Source organism: Nannospalax galili, unplaced genomic scaffold (genome assembly GCF_000622305.1).
Source record: "Nannospalax galili isolate Female #2095 unplaced genomic scaffold, S.galili_v1.0 scaffold563, whole genome shotgun sequence".
In the NCBI taxonomy this organism is placed as follows: domain Eukaryota; kingdom Metazoa; phylum Chordata; class Mammalia; order Rodentia; family Spalacidae; genus Nannospalax; species Nannospalax galili.
Window position 1 is genome coordinate 1,184,212 of NW_008350459.1, and position 18,683 is coordinate 1,202,894.

The following is an 18,683-nucleotide window of genomic DNA, read 5'->3' on the forward strand; positions in this document are numbered from 1 at the left end:
GGATCAAACCCAAGGCTTGTACATGCTAGACAAGTGCTCTGTCACTGAGCATTATGCATTCCCAGCTTTGTTATATCTTTAAAAAATTAAAAAAAATTAAATTTATGTTGATATGTCTGTGTGAGCATATGTGTGGTTCCCATGGAGGTCAGAAGAGAATGCCAGATCATAGGTAGTTGTGAGCTGCCATGTGGATGCTGGGAACTAAATTCTGATTTTCTGCAAGAGCAGCAAGTGCCCTTGCCTGCTGTATCTTAATATACATCCTCATCTCACTGTGAACGCTTGAAGTACTTTTGGTACTGTTCTGATTTAGATTAAGATCTGCTAAAATGGTGGCTATTTCTGGACTGTTTCATCTGGCTCTTAATATTACATTCAATGGACATACTACTTTATTATAAGGAGATGTAAAATAATGTGTTGATTATATCACTTGCTAAACAAAAATATTTTGTCATTGAAAGAAATCATCATAGCTGCCGGAGAATTTATTTTCCCATTGAATTTCATAAAATAGTGGGACATATATACCAGGGTTGAAACCTCTCCTGACTGCCCTGCATTCTCTCATGGTGTCTTGTGGGAAGTCCAGCTGTTTGGTGAGGGTGGTTGAGACCCTTTTGAATTCTGAGCGAGGCTGGCGGGATGTGGTCCTGCAACAAGAGCTTCAGTTCAATTGTTCTGCTTCCTCTCCAACAGATCATAGACACATTTCCTTGGCTGTGTTGTGATTGGCAAACCCTGGCTGTAACTAAGTGCCTTGGAGGTTTTGTTTGGCACCTTGTAGATTGCTGTACATGAGTCATGGCAACACTTGTTGTCAAGTTCAAGACTGCATGATGACTTTTGCATTCATGAGTGTTTAGTTTGCTTTCAATTGCTGTGATAAAAACACTGGACCAAAACCAACTTGAGGAGGAAAGGGTTTATTTTATCTTACATCTCCCAGGTCACAGTTCATCGAGAAGTCAAGTCAGGAACTCAGGGCAGGAACCTGGAGGCAGGAACTGAAGCACAGACCATGGAGTTATGCTGCTTACTGGCTTGCTCCCTGACCTGTGCTCAGCCTGTTTTCTTACCTGCCCAAGACCACCTGCCCAGGGGTAGCACTGCCCACAGTGGGCTGGACCCTTTTACATGACTGAGCAATCAAGAAAACACTCCAAAGACATCACCACAGGCCAATCCAATAGAGAAAATTCCTCAGTTGACGTTCCCTCTACCCAGGTATGTCAAGTTGACAACTGAAGCTATCCAGCACAATGCGTATATCAGACACTAGTCATTGGCAGTTGAGTAGTCTCTGGCATTCATCAGTGGTTTTCCTGATGTGTCTTCTGAGGATATCCCACAAAATTCTCCTTTATGTGACCACTTTCATATTCCTTAAAATAAATGAATAGTTTTCTTGCATGTGTTTCACAAAGACCACTGAGCCTGGAGACTTCACAGAGCTGGCTACACTCATGTGTCTGTTTTAGTCACTTTTTCATTACAGTAACAACATGTCTGACTGAAGCAACTTAAGGCAGGAAGGGTTTGTTTTGGCTCACAGTTTGAGAGCACAGTCCATGATGGTGGGGAAGACATGATGGCAGGAGCATGAGGCAGCTGGCTACATTGCAGAGAGATGTTGTGTCTCTCTTTTGTTGTTTGGGGCCCCTGTCCTTTGGGTGGTGCCACTCAGACTTAGGGTGGGTCTTCCCACTTCAGGGTTGGGTCTTCCCACCTCAGGTAATCTAATCTAGAAACTCCCTCGTAGACATGTCCGGAGTTAGCTTGTAAGGTGATTTTAAATCCTGTCAAATTGACAATACAAACCATCATGCTGCTGAACTAAGGAATTATCCTTAATGGATACACACATCGGCATGGGGATCAGGAAGAGAACCAGAGGTGGCCAACTTGGACCCACCCTTCCAACTCTGCTACACAGGTGTGTTTACTTGGCTTGTAGTTTTTCTTTTTTAAACATTTAAATCAGTTGTCAAGTAGTAGAAACTGGAAATTTTTACCCCCAAAAGTCAAAATATATGGCTTATCTTGAAAAATTGGAATGATTTGGCTAGGCCTTCAGCAGCTGTCAGTGGGGCCAGGGCTGTTTTCTTTTAGGAGCACAGAGTTTCTGTAAATCTTCATCCTTCTGCCTCTCATCTCACATACTCATCGAGAATTACTTTCAGGACACCAGAGAGACTGTGAGTTTTAGAGGAAAAGGTGAAATGAACCATTGGGAAGGAGGCAACCATTTACATGTAAGTCATGTGATCTTGGAGAGGCAACAAGACCAGAGAGTAGCTGATCATTTTCATATGTGCTCAAGAATAATGAAAATTGTCCCACAGGATGTAGCATTTTATTTATTAATTAATTTATTTTTATTGATTCCAGAATTTTATACAATGTACTTTGATCCTATTCAGACCTATTCCCCTCTCCATCAGAGTCAGTTTTCCTTACTGGTGTGATGCCTGGTAGATTAACTAGACTCCAGGGCATGGACCCATATCCAGGGGCTATCTACACGATCATATCAATTACAAATAAAAATTTGACATTTTTTTCCCAAAATTTGACACTCATTCATGACATTTTTATTTATTTATTTATTTGAGACAGTGTCTCCCTATGGCTCCAGCTGGCCTGGAAATCACTATGTAGGCTAGGCTGGTCTTGATCTCACAGAGCTCACCTGCCTCTGCCTCCTGAGTGCTGGGATTAAAGGTGTGAACAACCACATTTGGCTTAAGGAGCAGGTTGCCCAGGCTGCCCTCGAACTCTTCATCTTCCTGCTTCAGCTTTCTGAGTTCTAGGATCAGAGGTGTGGGCTGCTGTGCCCAGCTTGAAGACTAATTCTCTCTCTTTCTCTCTTTTTATAAATTTAAAATTTTATGTATATGAATGTTTGTCTGCATGTATGTATTTGTGCCCTGTGCACACAGTACTTGTGGAGGCCAGAAGAGGGTATTGGATCCTCTGGAGCAATGAGAGCCACCATGTGGGTGCTGGGAACTGAACCTGAGTCCTCTATAAGAGCAGCAAGTGCTCTTAATTGCTGAGTCATCTGTCCAGCTCCACAAAGATCAATGTTTTTTTTTTTTTCTCTTTTTGAGACTGGGTCTCTGTTTTAGCTCCAGCTGGCCTGGAACTCACTATGTAGACCAGGCTGGCCTTGAACTCACAGAGATCCACCTGCCTCTGCCTCCTGAGTGTTAGGATGAAAGGCGTGCACTACCATACCCACCTGAATTCTTCAATGCCTTATCTCTCTACCACCCAGGGACTGCATCATTGTTTCCTGGGCTGTCTTTTGCCTTTTTTGCACCTTGAGAATGAGGTCAAAGTGGTCTGAGCATAGCACATTTCTGGGTAGTATTTTCTACACATTTGAAATACAAAGAAAACTTCTGCCCAAGCTTTCTTTGTGCTGACTCACAGGACAGATTAACATTCTTCCTTATGCTTGTATTTTGGGGGAACTTTACTAGGAAGCTGGTGATCATCCTTTGGAAGTCCCAGTTACTCGGGAGCAACTAAACCACTACAGGAATGTGGTTGAAAATGTTCGAAGTGAACTTGCAGCAACTTTGGTCAAATTCGAGTGCACTCAGTCTGAGGTGAGTCAGCACATCTTCAACTCTCAGAGGTGGGTCTTTTTTAGCATCTTATGGAGTGAAACAGAGTGTAGAGGGTTAGAAGCAGGATATAGGAAACAGATTTAGATATTTTGGCCAAGTTTATTTTTATTCTCTTATTGTGTCCTTAGCCTCTCCAGCAATATATTGAATTTTGGATCTCAGAGATGGCTCTGTATCCTTGGGCAACCTGGGGGCACTGAAGACTTTGGGTTGAAGTCAAATGGGTCTCGAGGGAACTCCGTAGCCCCTTTTGAAATGTCTTCCTTTAAAGTGGGTTGCTTGCAACCCAGAGCTCTTTTTAAAAAATATTTTATTTATTATTTTTATTTTCTGTATATGGGTTTATTGCCTACATGTATGTGAGTGCTCCTGTGTCAGGTAGGTCAGAAGAGGGCTTTGGATTCCCCTGGAACTGGAGTTAAGGACAGTTTGTAGCAGTTCGTAGCTGCCATGTGGGTGCTGGGAATCGAACCCTGGTCCTCTGCAGGAACAGCCAGTGCTCTTAACTGCTGAGCGATCTCTCCAGCCCTGTAATCCAGAGCTCTTAAAAAGGAGTTCTGGATTCCTTCCTTGTGGGAGTTCCGGTTGGCTGGGAAAATTCTAAGGTACACTGCATCTGGAGTATACCAGGGGCCTCCATAGACTCATTCTGATCCTGGCCCAGTGGCTGTGAGGGTCTAGGCTGGCATGTGAGGTAATTAGAGGTGTCACTGAGTGTGCCGGGAACCTGCTGAAAGACAAGCCAGTCATTAGCGTGTGAGACTCTGCATGCATGCACACGAAGTGCTCTGAAGAACTGCATGCATCATAGACTTTCCTGCAGAGGAGACCCAACACCCCAGTCTGTAGGACACATGTGTCCTCCAGCATTTGACACCCCTGAATTTACAAAAGCCGAACTGTTTACTTTGTGTTCAGAAATCTGAATATTGCTTTTCTTTATCACCTTCAATTATGGTTCAAGAAAGCAAATGGGAGAAATACAGTGATATCCTGAACATCTGGATTTGCTTGCGAAACAGTTGTGGCCATGAAATCACAGTGTGGCTTGGAGATTCCCCAAATCATTCTGTATCAGCAGCAAAAGGAGCAATACTGATGAAGTAAATGGGTTCCCATTGCAAAATATTTTATTGCTTTTTGCAAGATCCACCACAAGTATTTCCTGGGTGGGATGAAATTAACTTCAGACATTGCCCTTTTTTGTGTGTGTAGGCTGAGGATTGAACTGAAGATCTCATGCATGCTATACAACTGCTTTCCACTATGCTGTGTCTCTTTAGTGACTTAAATGAAAATAACCCTCATAAGCTTGAGTATTTGAATTCTTGGTCATGGAAACTTTAGGGGGTGTGGCCTTGCTGGAGGAAGCATGACCAATTTTTGAAAAAGATAGACTATGAAGACCAGTATTCAGGTACAATTTCCAATTAGTAACTCAAATACAAATATAGGAAAAAGAAAATGAAATTGGATTAAGTCATGAATAAAAAAGTAAAATTTTAAATTCTGGTTTGGGGCTGCTTGTCAGTACTTCAAATGGCACAGCGTTAAATCTTCCCAACTCTTCTTTTAACCTCTTTCCATGTTAGCTTCGAGACCTCCGTTCCAAGATGCTTTCTAAAGAAGTTTACTGTCAGGAGCTGAAGGCTGAAATGGAGAGCTACAAAGAAAATAACGCCAGAAAGTCATCTCTCCTCACCTCTTTGAGAGACAGAGTTCAGGAACTTGAGGAAGAATCAGCAGCACTTTCCACTTCTAAAATCAGAATAGAAATCACAGCTCACACCGCAATAAGGGAGAACCAGGAATTTGTGAAGAAAGTTCTAAAACTAGAGGAGAAGTTACTGTAAGGAAGCTTCAGTGTTTCTCAATTTCATGAGTTGTCATACTACCTTTTGATCAACATACATCTTGAATGTGCTTTGAATATTTCACATTATTTGACCTTAAAATTTAATTAAAAATTACAGACCTCAAATATCTTTGCAGTCTTGCAGTTTGCTCAAGCTTGTTTCTAAGTGACATCAAACACAGCTTTGTCTTGTAAATGCTTCTTGTATGCATAAGTGGAAGATTCCCTATAAGAAGATGCTTAACCTTGAGGTGTCAGGGAAGCCCACAGAAGACAATGTTTATTTGGAGGCTAGCTATAAAAACACCAGGAAGCCAGACCATCTTGGAACATTCCCCGTTAGGTTTTGCTGCATATTTATGTAGAGGACTTATGAAAGTCGGTATCTTATACCTAGCTCTGACACGAAGTCATTACTAAAACAAAACTGAACTGGTTTCTTTGCCTTTAATCCCAGCACTCGGGAGGCAGAGGCAGGAGGATCTCTTTGAGTTCAAGGCCAACCTGATCTACATAGTGAATTCCAGGACAGCTGGGGCTACAGGGAGACCCTGTCTCACAAAAGACCAAAAAATTTTTTAAAAATTCTATGAATGACTTTATTTTTTTATAAGACAGGGTATTACTATGTAGCCTTAGATTTGAGATCGTCCTTTCTCTGCCTCCTGAGTGCTAGGATTACAGGAACATTACACCATGACTAGCTTTGAATACCCCTATTATTGAAGTAGTGGAGATTATTTACTTATACCATCTTTAAAAAGAATTAACCAATGATTTCAGTTCTTGTCTTCTTCCATTTATAACAGAACTCCTTTTCTTGTTTGTTTTTGAGACAGGGTCTCCCTGTGTAGCCTAGATAGTCTTGAACTCAGTCTTCCTTTCTTGTCCTCCTGAGAACTGGGATTACAGGGATCATGAACTGTTTTCACAAACCCATGTGTCCAGTTTCTCTTTCATCTGCTCCATTGAAATGACTCAGTAAGACCAACCAGGGCAAGTTCATGTTCAGTCTCTGCAGCGTCTGACAACTGGTTTGTGAACCACTTTCCTCAGTTGGCTTCCAGGGTACTACACACAACTAACCTGTATCTTACTTTTCTTCTGGGTGTTTGTCCTCATCTCCATGTACTGGGGTGCCTCATGTCTCAGTCTTCGACTGTCTTCTTTTTCCATGTCATTTCCTTTCTCAGCTTTAAGTCTATCTATCTAAATGCTGCTACCACAGTTCTATATCTAGCTTGAATCTCTTCCCAGAGTGCAAGACAAACAGATCTGGCCTTCTACTGGACATCCTCAGGTAGATACCCAGCAGGTACTTCAAACTTATTATGTTCCAAACAAAGTTCCTGATGTCACTGTATCTTCCTGTGCTCATCTGATTTGGTAGTGATTCCATTCTTCTAATTTTTAGGTTAAAAAAAAATCCTTGGTTCTGTTTTCTTTCATATTTGTGTCTATTTAACAAATCCAATCATATCTATCTTAAAATAAAACTCAATATTGAATACTTCTCATCTGATACCCCAATAACACTATCATGTCTCACCTGTATTTATGGCAGCAAGTATATGCTATGGTAGCACCCCACTCCTGGTACCCATTTTTTCTTTGATTAATTTGGGGTGCTAAAAATATGACAAACCAGATGGCTTAGCTAGCAGAAATTTATTCTTCATATTTCTGGGGCCTGGGGAGTTCAAGATTAAGGTGCTAGCTGATTCCTTTCTTGATGAGGACCTACTTCCTGGTTTGAAGATGAATTTCTTCTTGTATCCTCCCATAGTGGAAGATCTATCTCTTTCATGTCTCTGCCTAAAACATACTTATCTCATTCATAGGGTTTTACCTTCATGACTTAATACCTAGCTTGTGGAGGCCTCAGCCCCACATACTGTATCTCACTGGGGGTTAGGGATTTAACATAGGAATTCTGGAGACACACAAACACTCAGTACATAACAGTGTTTTTCTTTCTTCTGTCGATGTCCCCTGTAGCCAGAATGATCCCATTAAAGCACAAATAGATCATGTCAGTCCTTAGCTCAGGGTCCTTCAGTGATTTCTCTTCTTACTTAGGGTAAAGACTTAGTGTTTTCATGACCTAAAAGTGCTAATTTGCTGATGTTGACTGTCTCTCCCTTATTCTTTCTGGTCCACAGCCCTGGCTTCTTTCCTTTTTCTTTCTTTCTTTCTTTCTTTCTTTCTTTCTTTCTTTCTTTCTTTCTTTCTCTCTTTCTTCTTTTTTTTTTTTTTGTCTTTTTGAGACAGGGTCTCTCTGGAACTTACTATGTAGACCAGGCTGGCCTTGAACTCACAGAGATCTGCCTGCCTCTGCCTCCAGAGTGCTGGGATTAAAGGCATGCACCACCATGCCCGGCTCTTTCCTGTTTCTTAAACTGGACAGATACAATCCTACCTCAGGACCTTTTCAAGACCTCATCCCCCTGTTGTCAGAGCACTTCCACAGTTACCATGGCTACCTCTGAGCTATGCGCTCATTCAGAAGGACCTTCTCTTTCAGCCCTGCTAGGAATGCCACATCTGAACTTTTACCTCTCTTAATCCCTTCCTTCCTTCTTTCCTTCCTTCCTTCCTTCCTTCCTCCCTCCTTCCTTCCCTTCCCTCCCTCTCGCTCTTTCTCTCTTTCTCTCCCTCCCTCTCTTCTCCTTTCTTTCTTTCTTTCTTTCTTTCTTTCTTTCTTTCTTTCTTTCTTTCTTTCTTTCTTTCTTTCTTTCTTTCTCTAAGACAGGATCTCACTATGTAGAACTGGCTGGCCTGGAACTTGCTATGTAGACCAGGCTGGCCTCAAACTTACAGAAAGAGATCCACCTGCCTCTGCCTCCTGTGTTGGGATTAAAGATATGTGCCACCACACATGCCCTCCCAATATTTCTGACTCTCTTTCTTGCTTGATCATTTACTTCCAGTCCTTTTATAACACATTGTATATTTTATATGAATTGACATTTTGATTATTGTCTGTCTTTTCAGACATGACATGAGTCATGAGGGCAAGGACTCTATTTTGTTTACTCTTCTATCTTTAGCACCTTTAATAGGGTCCAGGGCATAGTAAGTGCTGATTAATTATCCACTACATAAATATGTAATAAAAATGTCATATCCACTAGATAAATGAGTAATAAAAATGTCATACACTTATTGTAAAAAAACTTTTTAAATACAGAAAATGCCAAGAAGAAATGAAAAACTTATTCAAAACTTTTGTTTATAGAAAAGCTTATAATGAACACTTTTTGAACATATTTTCATACAGTTTCACCTAAATAACATTATGTAATATAGTATATGTATTTTTTTCTTTTGAGACGGGGTCTCATTTTGTAGCCCTGGCTGTCCTGAAATGTCACTAAGTAGATCAGGCTGGCCTTGAAATCACAGAAATCCACCTTCCTGAATCCTGAGTGCTTGTATCAAAGGTGTGTGCCACCATGCCTGGCTCAATACACTATTTTTACTGAATAATACATTGTTGATAATTTAAAGAGTCATTCAATTTATAATCTTAATGGCCCTTTATATTCCATTGCTAAAATAGCTTAATTGACTCAACCAGTTCTTTTGCTCTTGTCTATCAACACTTACACTAATTTTATTACAAAATTAGTGGGGACTAGAGAGATGGCTCAGCAGTTAAGAACACTGGTTGCTCTTGCAGAAGATCCAGGTTCAAATCCCAGCACCCACATGGCAGCTAACAACTTTCTGTAACTCCAGTTCCAGGGGATCCGACAGCCTCTTCTGTCCTCCGCAGGCATTGCATGACATGGGTGCACTTACCTACATGCAGGCAATACATGCATATGCATAAAATAAAAATAATAAATAAAAATTTAAAAAATTTAAAAAACCACAAAGCAAGCTATAACGGACATACATAGACATTCCTATTTTCATATTTATGTGATTATTTCCTTGAGGTAGGCTTCTGGAATTTTATTGGGTGAGGTGAAAAGCAAATAGCTGTGGTCACAGTTTAGAGACCTTTGCAGTAGAGATGTAAGTTTTAAATCTTGGGGATAATGCATGGGATCACATATGCAAATCTATCAGAGCCACAGCATTTATTGTGCCTTTCATGAGCACAAAAGACAGAGATGCATTGATGTTAGCCATTTATTGTTACATTTTTCTAAATGGAAATATGATATGCTTTTGAGTACATGCAATTACATGCTTTGTTAATCTGTGAATAGAGTAAAAAAATTGCAGTAAACACTCAACGTGGGAAAAAGAGAACGCAATAATCATGTTTATTGTCTAGGATACTGAAAAATGATACTAAATTACTGAAATGATTCTAATTTGTCTTAAAAGTATATCTATTTTTTGATGATCTCTTAGTCCTGAACATTTAAAGCATTAGAAATGAGCTATGCTATTTCAACAAATCTGTAACAAACCTAAAATCTCCTGATTTTTCCTTTAGATTGGTCAGTTTCATACACTGCCAATATTCCAAAGATTCTGTGTGTAGCTATTCATAAGGAACTTTTCTGGTCCTTGAACACTTTTCTTTCTGGAGGTGGAACATTGCCTGCTCCAGATATCTATCTTTGTATCTATATACATATCTGTTTGTGCATATTTTTATCTATGTATCTACCTATGAGTCTATGTATATGCCTATCTATCTATCTATCTATCTATCTATCTATCTATCTATCTATCATCTATCTATACATGTATCTTTGTATGTATGTATGCATGCATGTATCTAAGTATCTATGTATTTATATCTATCTTTGTATGTATGTATATATCTAAGTATGTATGCATGTATATATCATTGATCTATCAATCATCTAAGTATCTATGTATGTATGCATATATCTATGTATTTATGTATCGATGTATCTTTGTATGTATATATGTATCTAAGTATGTATGAATGTATGTACCTATCATCTATCTATCTATCTATCATCTATCTATCTATCTATCTATCTATCATCTATGTGTCAATGCATCTCTCTATGTATCTGACTGTATCTATTTTATAATTTATACTTGGCTGTGAACCAGAACTCTTAGAGATCACTGCATAATATTTAAGAATGAAATGAAACTTGGTCCTTTAGCCATACAAGGTCATTCTCCTTCCCTGTGGAGGCCCCAATAGAGACCCAGGGGCTTGGAGGTTGTGACCACAGACAAGGCACAAGGTCTGTGGATGTTTATCTTCACCTCTGCAAATTTCAATGGCTTAAAAACAGGAGGCAGAGACTCCTTCCCTCCTCTTACATGATATCCTGTAGACATCATGAAGATTTAGCTACATTTCTGCAGTGTGTAAGTGTCCTGATATTGCTTTGACATTCCTCCTTTCCTAACAGGACTTGGTTGATAATAATTTGCAGTGTGACTGGGAGGCTGTGTTGTATTGAAAATGACAGTTATTTTCCACAGACAGCTCAAGTCCTGACTTGCTTTGATGAGTGTTACCTGCTGTGGTACTAAACCTTGATTTATTTTTATTTGCTTGATAGAAACTGTTCAAAGGAAAGTGAGGAGACTAAGAAACAAGTTTCAGAGAATTGTAGGAGACACGAGGAATTTCGAACTCAGCTTCATGACTGCTTGGGTCTAGAAGAGAAGCAAGACGTGGCATCAGATGAAGATTTAATTTTAAAGGTGTTTGCATGCAGATTAAAGACACTGTAAAAACAGAGGCCATTCTAACATGTGACAGGGAAGGAAGTGCTGTGGTTAGTTTTGGGGTGGCAGGAGATGGGGACAGGAGCCCAAAGGTAACATTAATGAAGTGTGTGACCTCTATGATCCTCAATTCCAAGATCTTTCCTAGCATTATTGGAGATTAGTCTCTAAAAGGGATTGATTATTTTATCTAAAATATATTTAGATTGCCAAATACAACTATTTATTCATCTTAATGATGTATTTGTGAGTGATTTTTCTTTTAGTTACAAACACAAAAAAATGAGATGTATCATTTAAAAATCTTTATTACAATTTTAAATTAACATGCACAGCATTAGGTTTCATTGTCATATTTTATTAGTTTCTGCTGTTCCCCCTCCCCCTCTATTCCTCTACCCCTGCCCCGTATCCTTTGAAGAAGGGGGCGGGATGAGAGGGACATGGGACATGAAGTGCGGGCCACAGGCTGTGGTGTCCAGCCTACTGCCCTCTTACAGTATATTTAACAAACTATTCTCCCTCTGCCAAAAGGAGTGCAAAGAGACATGTCATTTTGGGCATAAGTATTAAGTATAAGGTTAGAATTAGCTCTAAAGTACTTTAAAACTTTACATTGAAACTAATGAAATCATCAGGTACGGTGGCACAACCTTTAATTCCAGCACTTGGGAGGCAGAGGCAGGTGTATCTTTGTGAGTTTGAGTTAGGCCAGCCTCACCTACATAGTGATTTCCAGGTCAGCTGGGGCTACAGAGAGGTCCTGCCTGAAAAACCCCAAAATTAACCAAAGAATCAAACAACAAGATCAACAACACCCCTAAAACGAACAAAATCTTATTTATTGCCAAATCACTATTAAGACGGAAATTAATGATACCAATTGAATAGTTTGCTTGGTGCAGGGTATTTTCTCATTCATAAACCTGACAAACATTTGGGCAGACATTTTTATAAGTCACTTTAGTTGTCTGCCACTCAAGTGTCTCCAGTGTCTACTCTGCAAGCTCTAGCAAGAGTCCACTGTATAGGGTAAAGAATAGATTACCTGGGGTCCTCACAGGTGCTAGATGGGCCTACTCCTAGCTAACATAGGACCAGGTGCTCCCCTACACAAGTCTGCTTTTCCATGCAGTTTGGGGATCATCTTTCAAGGCAAGCGGTAGACATAGCAAAGAGAAATTCAAAAGCTCCATCTTTGTGACGCCTTTCCTTTCATCAGAGACAACTTAAGTGTATTCAGACGGATTCACCTCTATTAAGTATGCCCCCTTATTTTCTGTATTCCTCATGCTTTTCCCTTACTGAGTAGGAGAGTCCACTCCTCCAAGAGCCAGCCAGCTTCTGCAGATGTTAGGTGACTTCCTGATAGTGCAGCTTTCACACACAAGCTAATACCAGAGCCTACTGGCAGCCACTCCTGGATCTTGCACTCCTGATCACTGCCCTGCTGCTTTGTTCACCCCAGAGCCAGGTTCCAGATGGCACTGGACAACTTCTACACCCTAGAGCCACTTAAATTATACTGTCAGTCCCAAGCCTGCTCACTCTACCTTGTCCATTGTTTCCCGGAGAAGTCACAGGAAGCCTGTTGTCCACCTTTCCCTGTTCCTCTGCCTCCCCACTGGCCCCAGGGTTTTTCCAAGGGGCCCTGCAAGAGAACCTACGAGTAATGAATGGTGATCTCTTCAATAGCAGTTGTCTAAAGACCTTTTGGCTTTGCCGTACCTGAAAATAAGTACAACCTATATTTCTAAACAGAATAGAACTCTAGAGTTTTAGCACCCAAACCTGAGCAGGTGTTCATCTTAAAAAAAAAAAGCACTGATGAACAGGAAGTCTTGTGTTTTGATTAAGATCACAGCCTCATTACATGTTCCTATAAGTGGAAGAAAATTGCTCCAACATCAAAGCTGTTCTTTCACTTTGCATGCCTTCCTAAACTCATGTGTACACATGCATGCCTGTGAATCCGTGATACACAAGGGAACCATTCAATTTTTAAACAATTTTTATTATTTTAATTTTATGTATATGAGTGTATTGCTTACATGGATGTAAGTGCATCTATGTTGTGCAATGCCTGACAAAGTCAGAAGATGGGGTCAAATTCCCTAGAACTGGAGTTACAGTTGTTAGTGCCATGTGGATGTTGGGATTTGAACCCAGTGCTGCACGAACGGCCAGTGCTCTTAACCACTGCGCTATCTCTCCAGCCCCCAAAGGAGCCATTCTTAGTAATCTATTTAATATTCATTCATCTATTTCATCAATATTTAGTTGAGTATGTACTATGTGCTAGGCACTGTTTTGGGTGCTGGGGTTGTGGCAGTGAATGACACAAGACTAATTTTAGACTCTGAGAGTTTTCATTGTACGGGGTCAAGATGGTGCAGAGGTATAATTGTAATATCATCCCGTATAGTAAAAGGCACAGTGAAGAAAAACACCTGGCGATCAGGATAGGGAATGAAGGAGGTCAGTGGTGTGGGACGTTGGCTAAGGTAGACTGACCAAAGGTGTGCTCCCCAAGAGACAGGGACTTAGAAAGATGCCGAGGAGTGAGCATGGGACTGTAAGGAAATGTCCTAGAGGGAACAGAGTCTGAAATGGTGCCAGTCTGGCAGAGTACAGGGGCTGAGAGATGTGCCACTACTGTAGTTGGTCAAAACACAAATACGTGGAGTTTCAAGTCTTGCCTTAGGCATTGTCATGGCCCTGTAGAGTGAACTAACCTGTATGATTGAAGCCCTCAGGTCAAGGAACCAACCCACTTTCATCTCCCACCTTGTAAATCTTACAAATGCTTTCAGTGAACAATTTCAATATACAGCACGGAAGGCAGAGGACTGTGAATCCCAACCACCATGGTAACTGTCACTTGAGCAGTCTTGGCAAGATTTTTTTGTGCTTACGTTAGTTAGAAAGATATTGATAAAAATGACTGTCCTGTCTTCTTGGCATTTCCACCGGTGCTGGTGCCTTGCACACAGTAGGTCCAGTTGGATGTGGGCTAAGGACAGCTCCCTTATTCCTGTTGTGATCTGAGAACATCGGATTGCCTCCAGCCCTCTGCAGTCAGTCAGTGCTTGACCAAGCTTCCCCCCACCCCCATCATCTTTGCTTTCAGGCCACCTTTGAATAATTTAAATTTGACCTCTGAGTCTGCCAAGAGTCTGCCTTTGAAAATGTGATGCTTTGCATCCCTGTAGGGCCAGTCCTGTACTGTTTTCATAGAATCACAACCTCATTAGACTGTAGACTGAGTTGCTTAGAGAAAGTGGATGGAATTGCTCATTTTTTCCTTTTTAGCACAGCTGTAATTGCTTTCTCTTCAGCTCAGAGAGCTGTGCAAGGAAAACATGTTCATGAAAGGACAAATCGTTACTCTTGAAGCGACTATAAATGTCCATGAGATGGAGGTAAAAGCTAACAGAGAAACGATCATGAGGCTGGCGTCAGAAGTCAACAGGGAGCAGAAAAGAGCTGCCTCCTGGGCTGAGGAGAGAGAGAAGCTGAACCAGGTACATTGTGCTGAGGATGTGTGGCTGTGTGCCCGTGTGCCCCCTTCACAGAGCAGAAATGGAAAAACAGCTGTCGGTGAACACCCTGGAATTGTGGACCACAATCTCAAAGGCTGTTCTCAGTAGGAGGGGAGGCAACACGGGGTTAAGTGACCCGGGTGGGCCATTTGATATCCTCTCTGTCTCTCTCTTTCTCTGCATATAGTTTTTTTTTTTTTTGAATTGGAAGAAATACAAAATACTTTAAAGAATTTATAGAGAGGATAGCTTATGTTAATAGACAATAAGGATGTTTTTCAGGGATCCAAAGCCCTCTTCTGATCGCCACAGCGACCTCTATGGCATTGCAAGCATGTGATATATTTATATACATGCACACAAAATCCTCCTGCATATAAAAATCATAATAAATATTTAAAAAGGATATTTTTCAGATTGATGTCTTAGATTTTGAACAGACAGGCAATAAGTTTACAAGATTAGAAATTCTAAGTGTAGCAACGATAGTAAATGCAAGTCTCCATTTCCCCTCTCTCCCCAGCCACCCACTGTTCAGAGGGAATGTTACAATTGCTTTTTTTTACTTAATTAATGTGCGTGTGTTAGATGCACGTGTGTGTCCCTGTGAGATGGGTGTCTTTCTCGATTCCTCTCTGTCTTAGTTTTTGAGACAGGGTTTCTCACTGAATCAGGAGCGCCATGATTTGTTAGACTGAATGCCCAGAGAGCCCCCAGGATCCTCCTGTATCCATCTCCCAGCATTGGGATTATGGCCACAAACTGCCACACCTGGCTTTTTATTCTGATGCTCGGGATCCAAACTCTAGTCCTCATGTTTTCCAGTAAGCACTTCACCCACTGAGCCATCTTCCTAGCGCCTTTTACAATTTTTGATAGAATAACCTGATAAAAAGCAACTTTGGGGAGAAAAGGTTTATTTTGGCTTACAATCCCAGAGGGGATAGAGTCCATCATGGTGGGGAAGGCATGGGGCATGGTGACATGGGGCCTGGCAGTCAGGGAGCTGAGAGACCACATTTCATCTGCACACAGGAAGGAGAGAGAGAGAATGAATGAATAAGAAGTAGGGCCAGCTGAAACCTTAAAGCCCTTCCCCAGTGACATATTTCCTCCAGCAAGGCTCTACCTCTTAAAAGTTCCATAACTTTCCCAAATAGCCACCAGCTGGGGGCCAAGTATTCAAGTACCTGAACCTATGGAGACATTCTCATCAAACCACAGCAATCATATATAATTTTTCATGTGTCATGTGTCATATAAAATAAAATCTTAGAAGACTTGCTGGATCCAAGTATATAGATATGGTAATTCTGAGGGATATTGATCAAAGGAAATGACTCTTAATTGTAAACTTTAAAAAAAATTATTTTTATTTTATGTGTATGTGTGTATTGCCTGCATGTAGGTAAGTGCACCCGTGTCATGCAGTACCCACGGAGGTCAGAAGAGGCTGTTGGATCCCCTGGGACTGGAGTTACAGACAGTTGTTAGCTGCCATGTAGGTGCTGGGATTCAAACCCGGGTCTTCTGCAAGAACAACCAGTGTTCTTAACCACTGAGCCATCTCTCCAGCCCTTAATTGTAAACTTTTATTTATACAATGAATTGCCTGATCTTTTCCAACTAGCTAGAGCTTGTTTGAACATGAGGATGAATACCATGTGTTTAAATGATAGAATCCTTTAATTATGTTTTAAGTTGTGTGACAAAGAAACTCGTTATTGGATTAATAATAATGATTTACTTCCAAAAGTAAACTGAGCTGGTGCAGTCAGTTTATAAAAGTGTGATGTGGAGCTTCTGACTAGATAATGATTGGTACTCTGAGAAAGGAAGAAGGAAGGTCCAGTGGTCTCCAGGCTGAGCAGAATGCTGTGGGACTGGTGTGTGGTATCTTCCCTGTAACTTCCCTGTCTACAGTGATGTCACTGAGTATGATGGTGGTCCAGTACTGATGATAATTTCTAATCATTTCCATTTTTCTGCATCAACAAATCCTTAACATTAGTTTCCTCCCCTGACACTTCAGCCTGTGGGAAAAGCAAGGACTATCATTGTTATCTTGTCTTAGACTGCTTATGCTGCTGCAACAAAAGCCCATGGACTTGGCTGGTGGGATAGCTTGGTGAGAGGTGCTTGTCTAGCATGTATAAGGTGAGTCTCAGGACTACAAAAACCAAAAGAAAATGAAATTAAAAACATCCACAGACTGGATGGCTTAGACAACAGATATTTCTTCCTTGCAGTCTACAGGTACTAGTATGCATCTAACTGTGTTCTCATCTGAGAGAGAGAAGGAGGGATGGAGAGAGGGAGGAAGAGAGAGAAGAGAGAGAGAGAGAAAGGAAAGAGAGAGAAACTTGGTTGGCTGTTCTGGTACTTGCTTCATGGTCCAGGTTGGCCTCAAATTCATGGCAATCCTCCTGCCTCAGCCTTCTGAGGACTGAGATTATAGGTACATGCACTATATCCTGCCTTTTCAGTATAAATGTGCATTTTTTCTTCTACAATTTACATGAGGTATCTCTGGGGTAATATTTATGAGTTCATTTCTTTTTGTCTTGTTTTGTGGTTCTGGGGTTTGAACCTAGGGCCTCATGCATGGTAGGCAAGTGCTCTACTACTAAGTTGTATTCTTGGCTTTGTTCTTTAGGACATTACTAATGATATTTGTATCTATCAAATCTTGCCTGGATTAACATCATATCAGAGGTGGCAAAGTGATAATTTCTACTTTTATAACTCTTCCCATTTATCAGCTGTTAATCTCTCTGTCGCTCTGTTTCTCTCTGTTAAAGGAAGAAAGGTTTATTTAGCTCACATTTCTGGGTTATGGTCCATCTTGTCAGGGCGTTACAGTGACAGAAACTTGAAGAATCTGGTGACACTGAATCCATAATTAGGAACACAGAGTAATGAACGGCACATGCTTTAGCGGCTATCCTACAAAAAGCTTTCCTTTTTAATCTTATGGATCCATGGGTTTTGACTATTTTATTGTCCTCCAGTCAGTTATTCTCTTGGTATTCCAAATTCTAATTCATCCAGCAGAAGCCTCTTCAAGGTGGCCCTTGTGACCCTTTTGCTGTTTAATGCTTCTTTGCTTCATGGAAGAAGGCACCATCTCAGGCTCACTTAATCTTCAGGTTACCAACCCAAGCCAGCTAATTCAGTAAAGAATTTCGATTTCAATTACCAAGGCATGGTGCTTAGAGACCTTGCTTTTTCCTTTAAGTGTGCTTATTTCTTGAACACTTACCATCAGTATATTCATCATGTTAAGTGCTCAGAGAGAGTATGTGCTTTGTTCAAGTTCATATAGTTATATGGCAAAGCTGGGATCTGAACCCATGCTGTCCCAGTACTCTGCCTCTATTAGCCATTCCCTTTACATAACAGCCACAGCTACATCCTATATGTAAGTCTGTTGGAAGTGATTACTTATTAGTAAGCAGAAAAACAATAATAAATAGCTATGCTGATTTCCTCTTAAATAGTAACCTTTAAAAAGTAGTTCTGGAGAATAGCAGGAAACAAGAATAAAATGTTTTGTAATGTGACATTAAAAAAGAAAACTATTCCCTTTCTTATATAAGTGTCTTTCCTTGGGAGTGACTACGGCTGATGTAATAGTGTCCAGACTTTGGAAACACATTTGCTTTGGCTTGAGGTTCCTGCCAAAAATCATAAAAATTGTATAATAAAAATATGCGCAATAAAAAACCCGAGGTCTTTAATAAAGTGCTTATTCACAGAACTATTACTTCAATGATTTACTACCCCAAAATACTGTCAAGTGGTTTTACTGACACATTAATGGCCCATGAAGGATATTCAGAGTACTTTCAAAAGCACTTTTGAGGTAGGAAACTTACTTCCTTAGTGAAGTCCAGATGCTCTGAGGCAGAAGTGTCCACTGGATGGAGGAGGGGTTGGGGGGGGGGACTGGGACGGGGGATG

The 18,683-nt window shown here is 40.7% G+C and overlaps 1 protein-coding gene across 1 annotated transcript in view; it reads left to right on the plus strand.

Moving 5' to 3' along the window:
• Ccdc170 (coiled-coil domain containing 170) overlaps positions 1-18,683 on the plus strand; it is a 90,393-nt gene that overhangs the window by 22,739 nt on the left and 48,971 nt on the right. The window contains exons 2-5 of the mRNA XM_008847749.1: positions 3,492-3,620; positions 5,234-5,490; positions 11,010-11,154; positions 14,517-14,702. Coding sequence (XP_008845971.1) covers positions 3,492-3,620; positions 5,234-5,490; positions 11,010-11,154; positions 14,517-14,702 — 717 coding nt within the window. The remainder of the gene's footprint in view (positions 1-3,491; positions 3,621-5,233; positions 5,491-11,009; positions 11,155-14,516; positions 14,703-18,683) is intronic.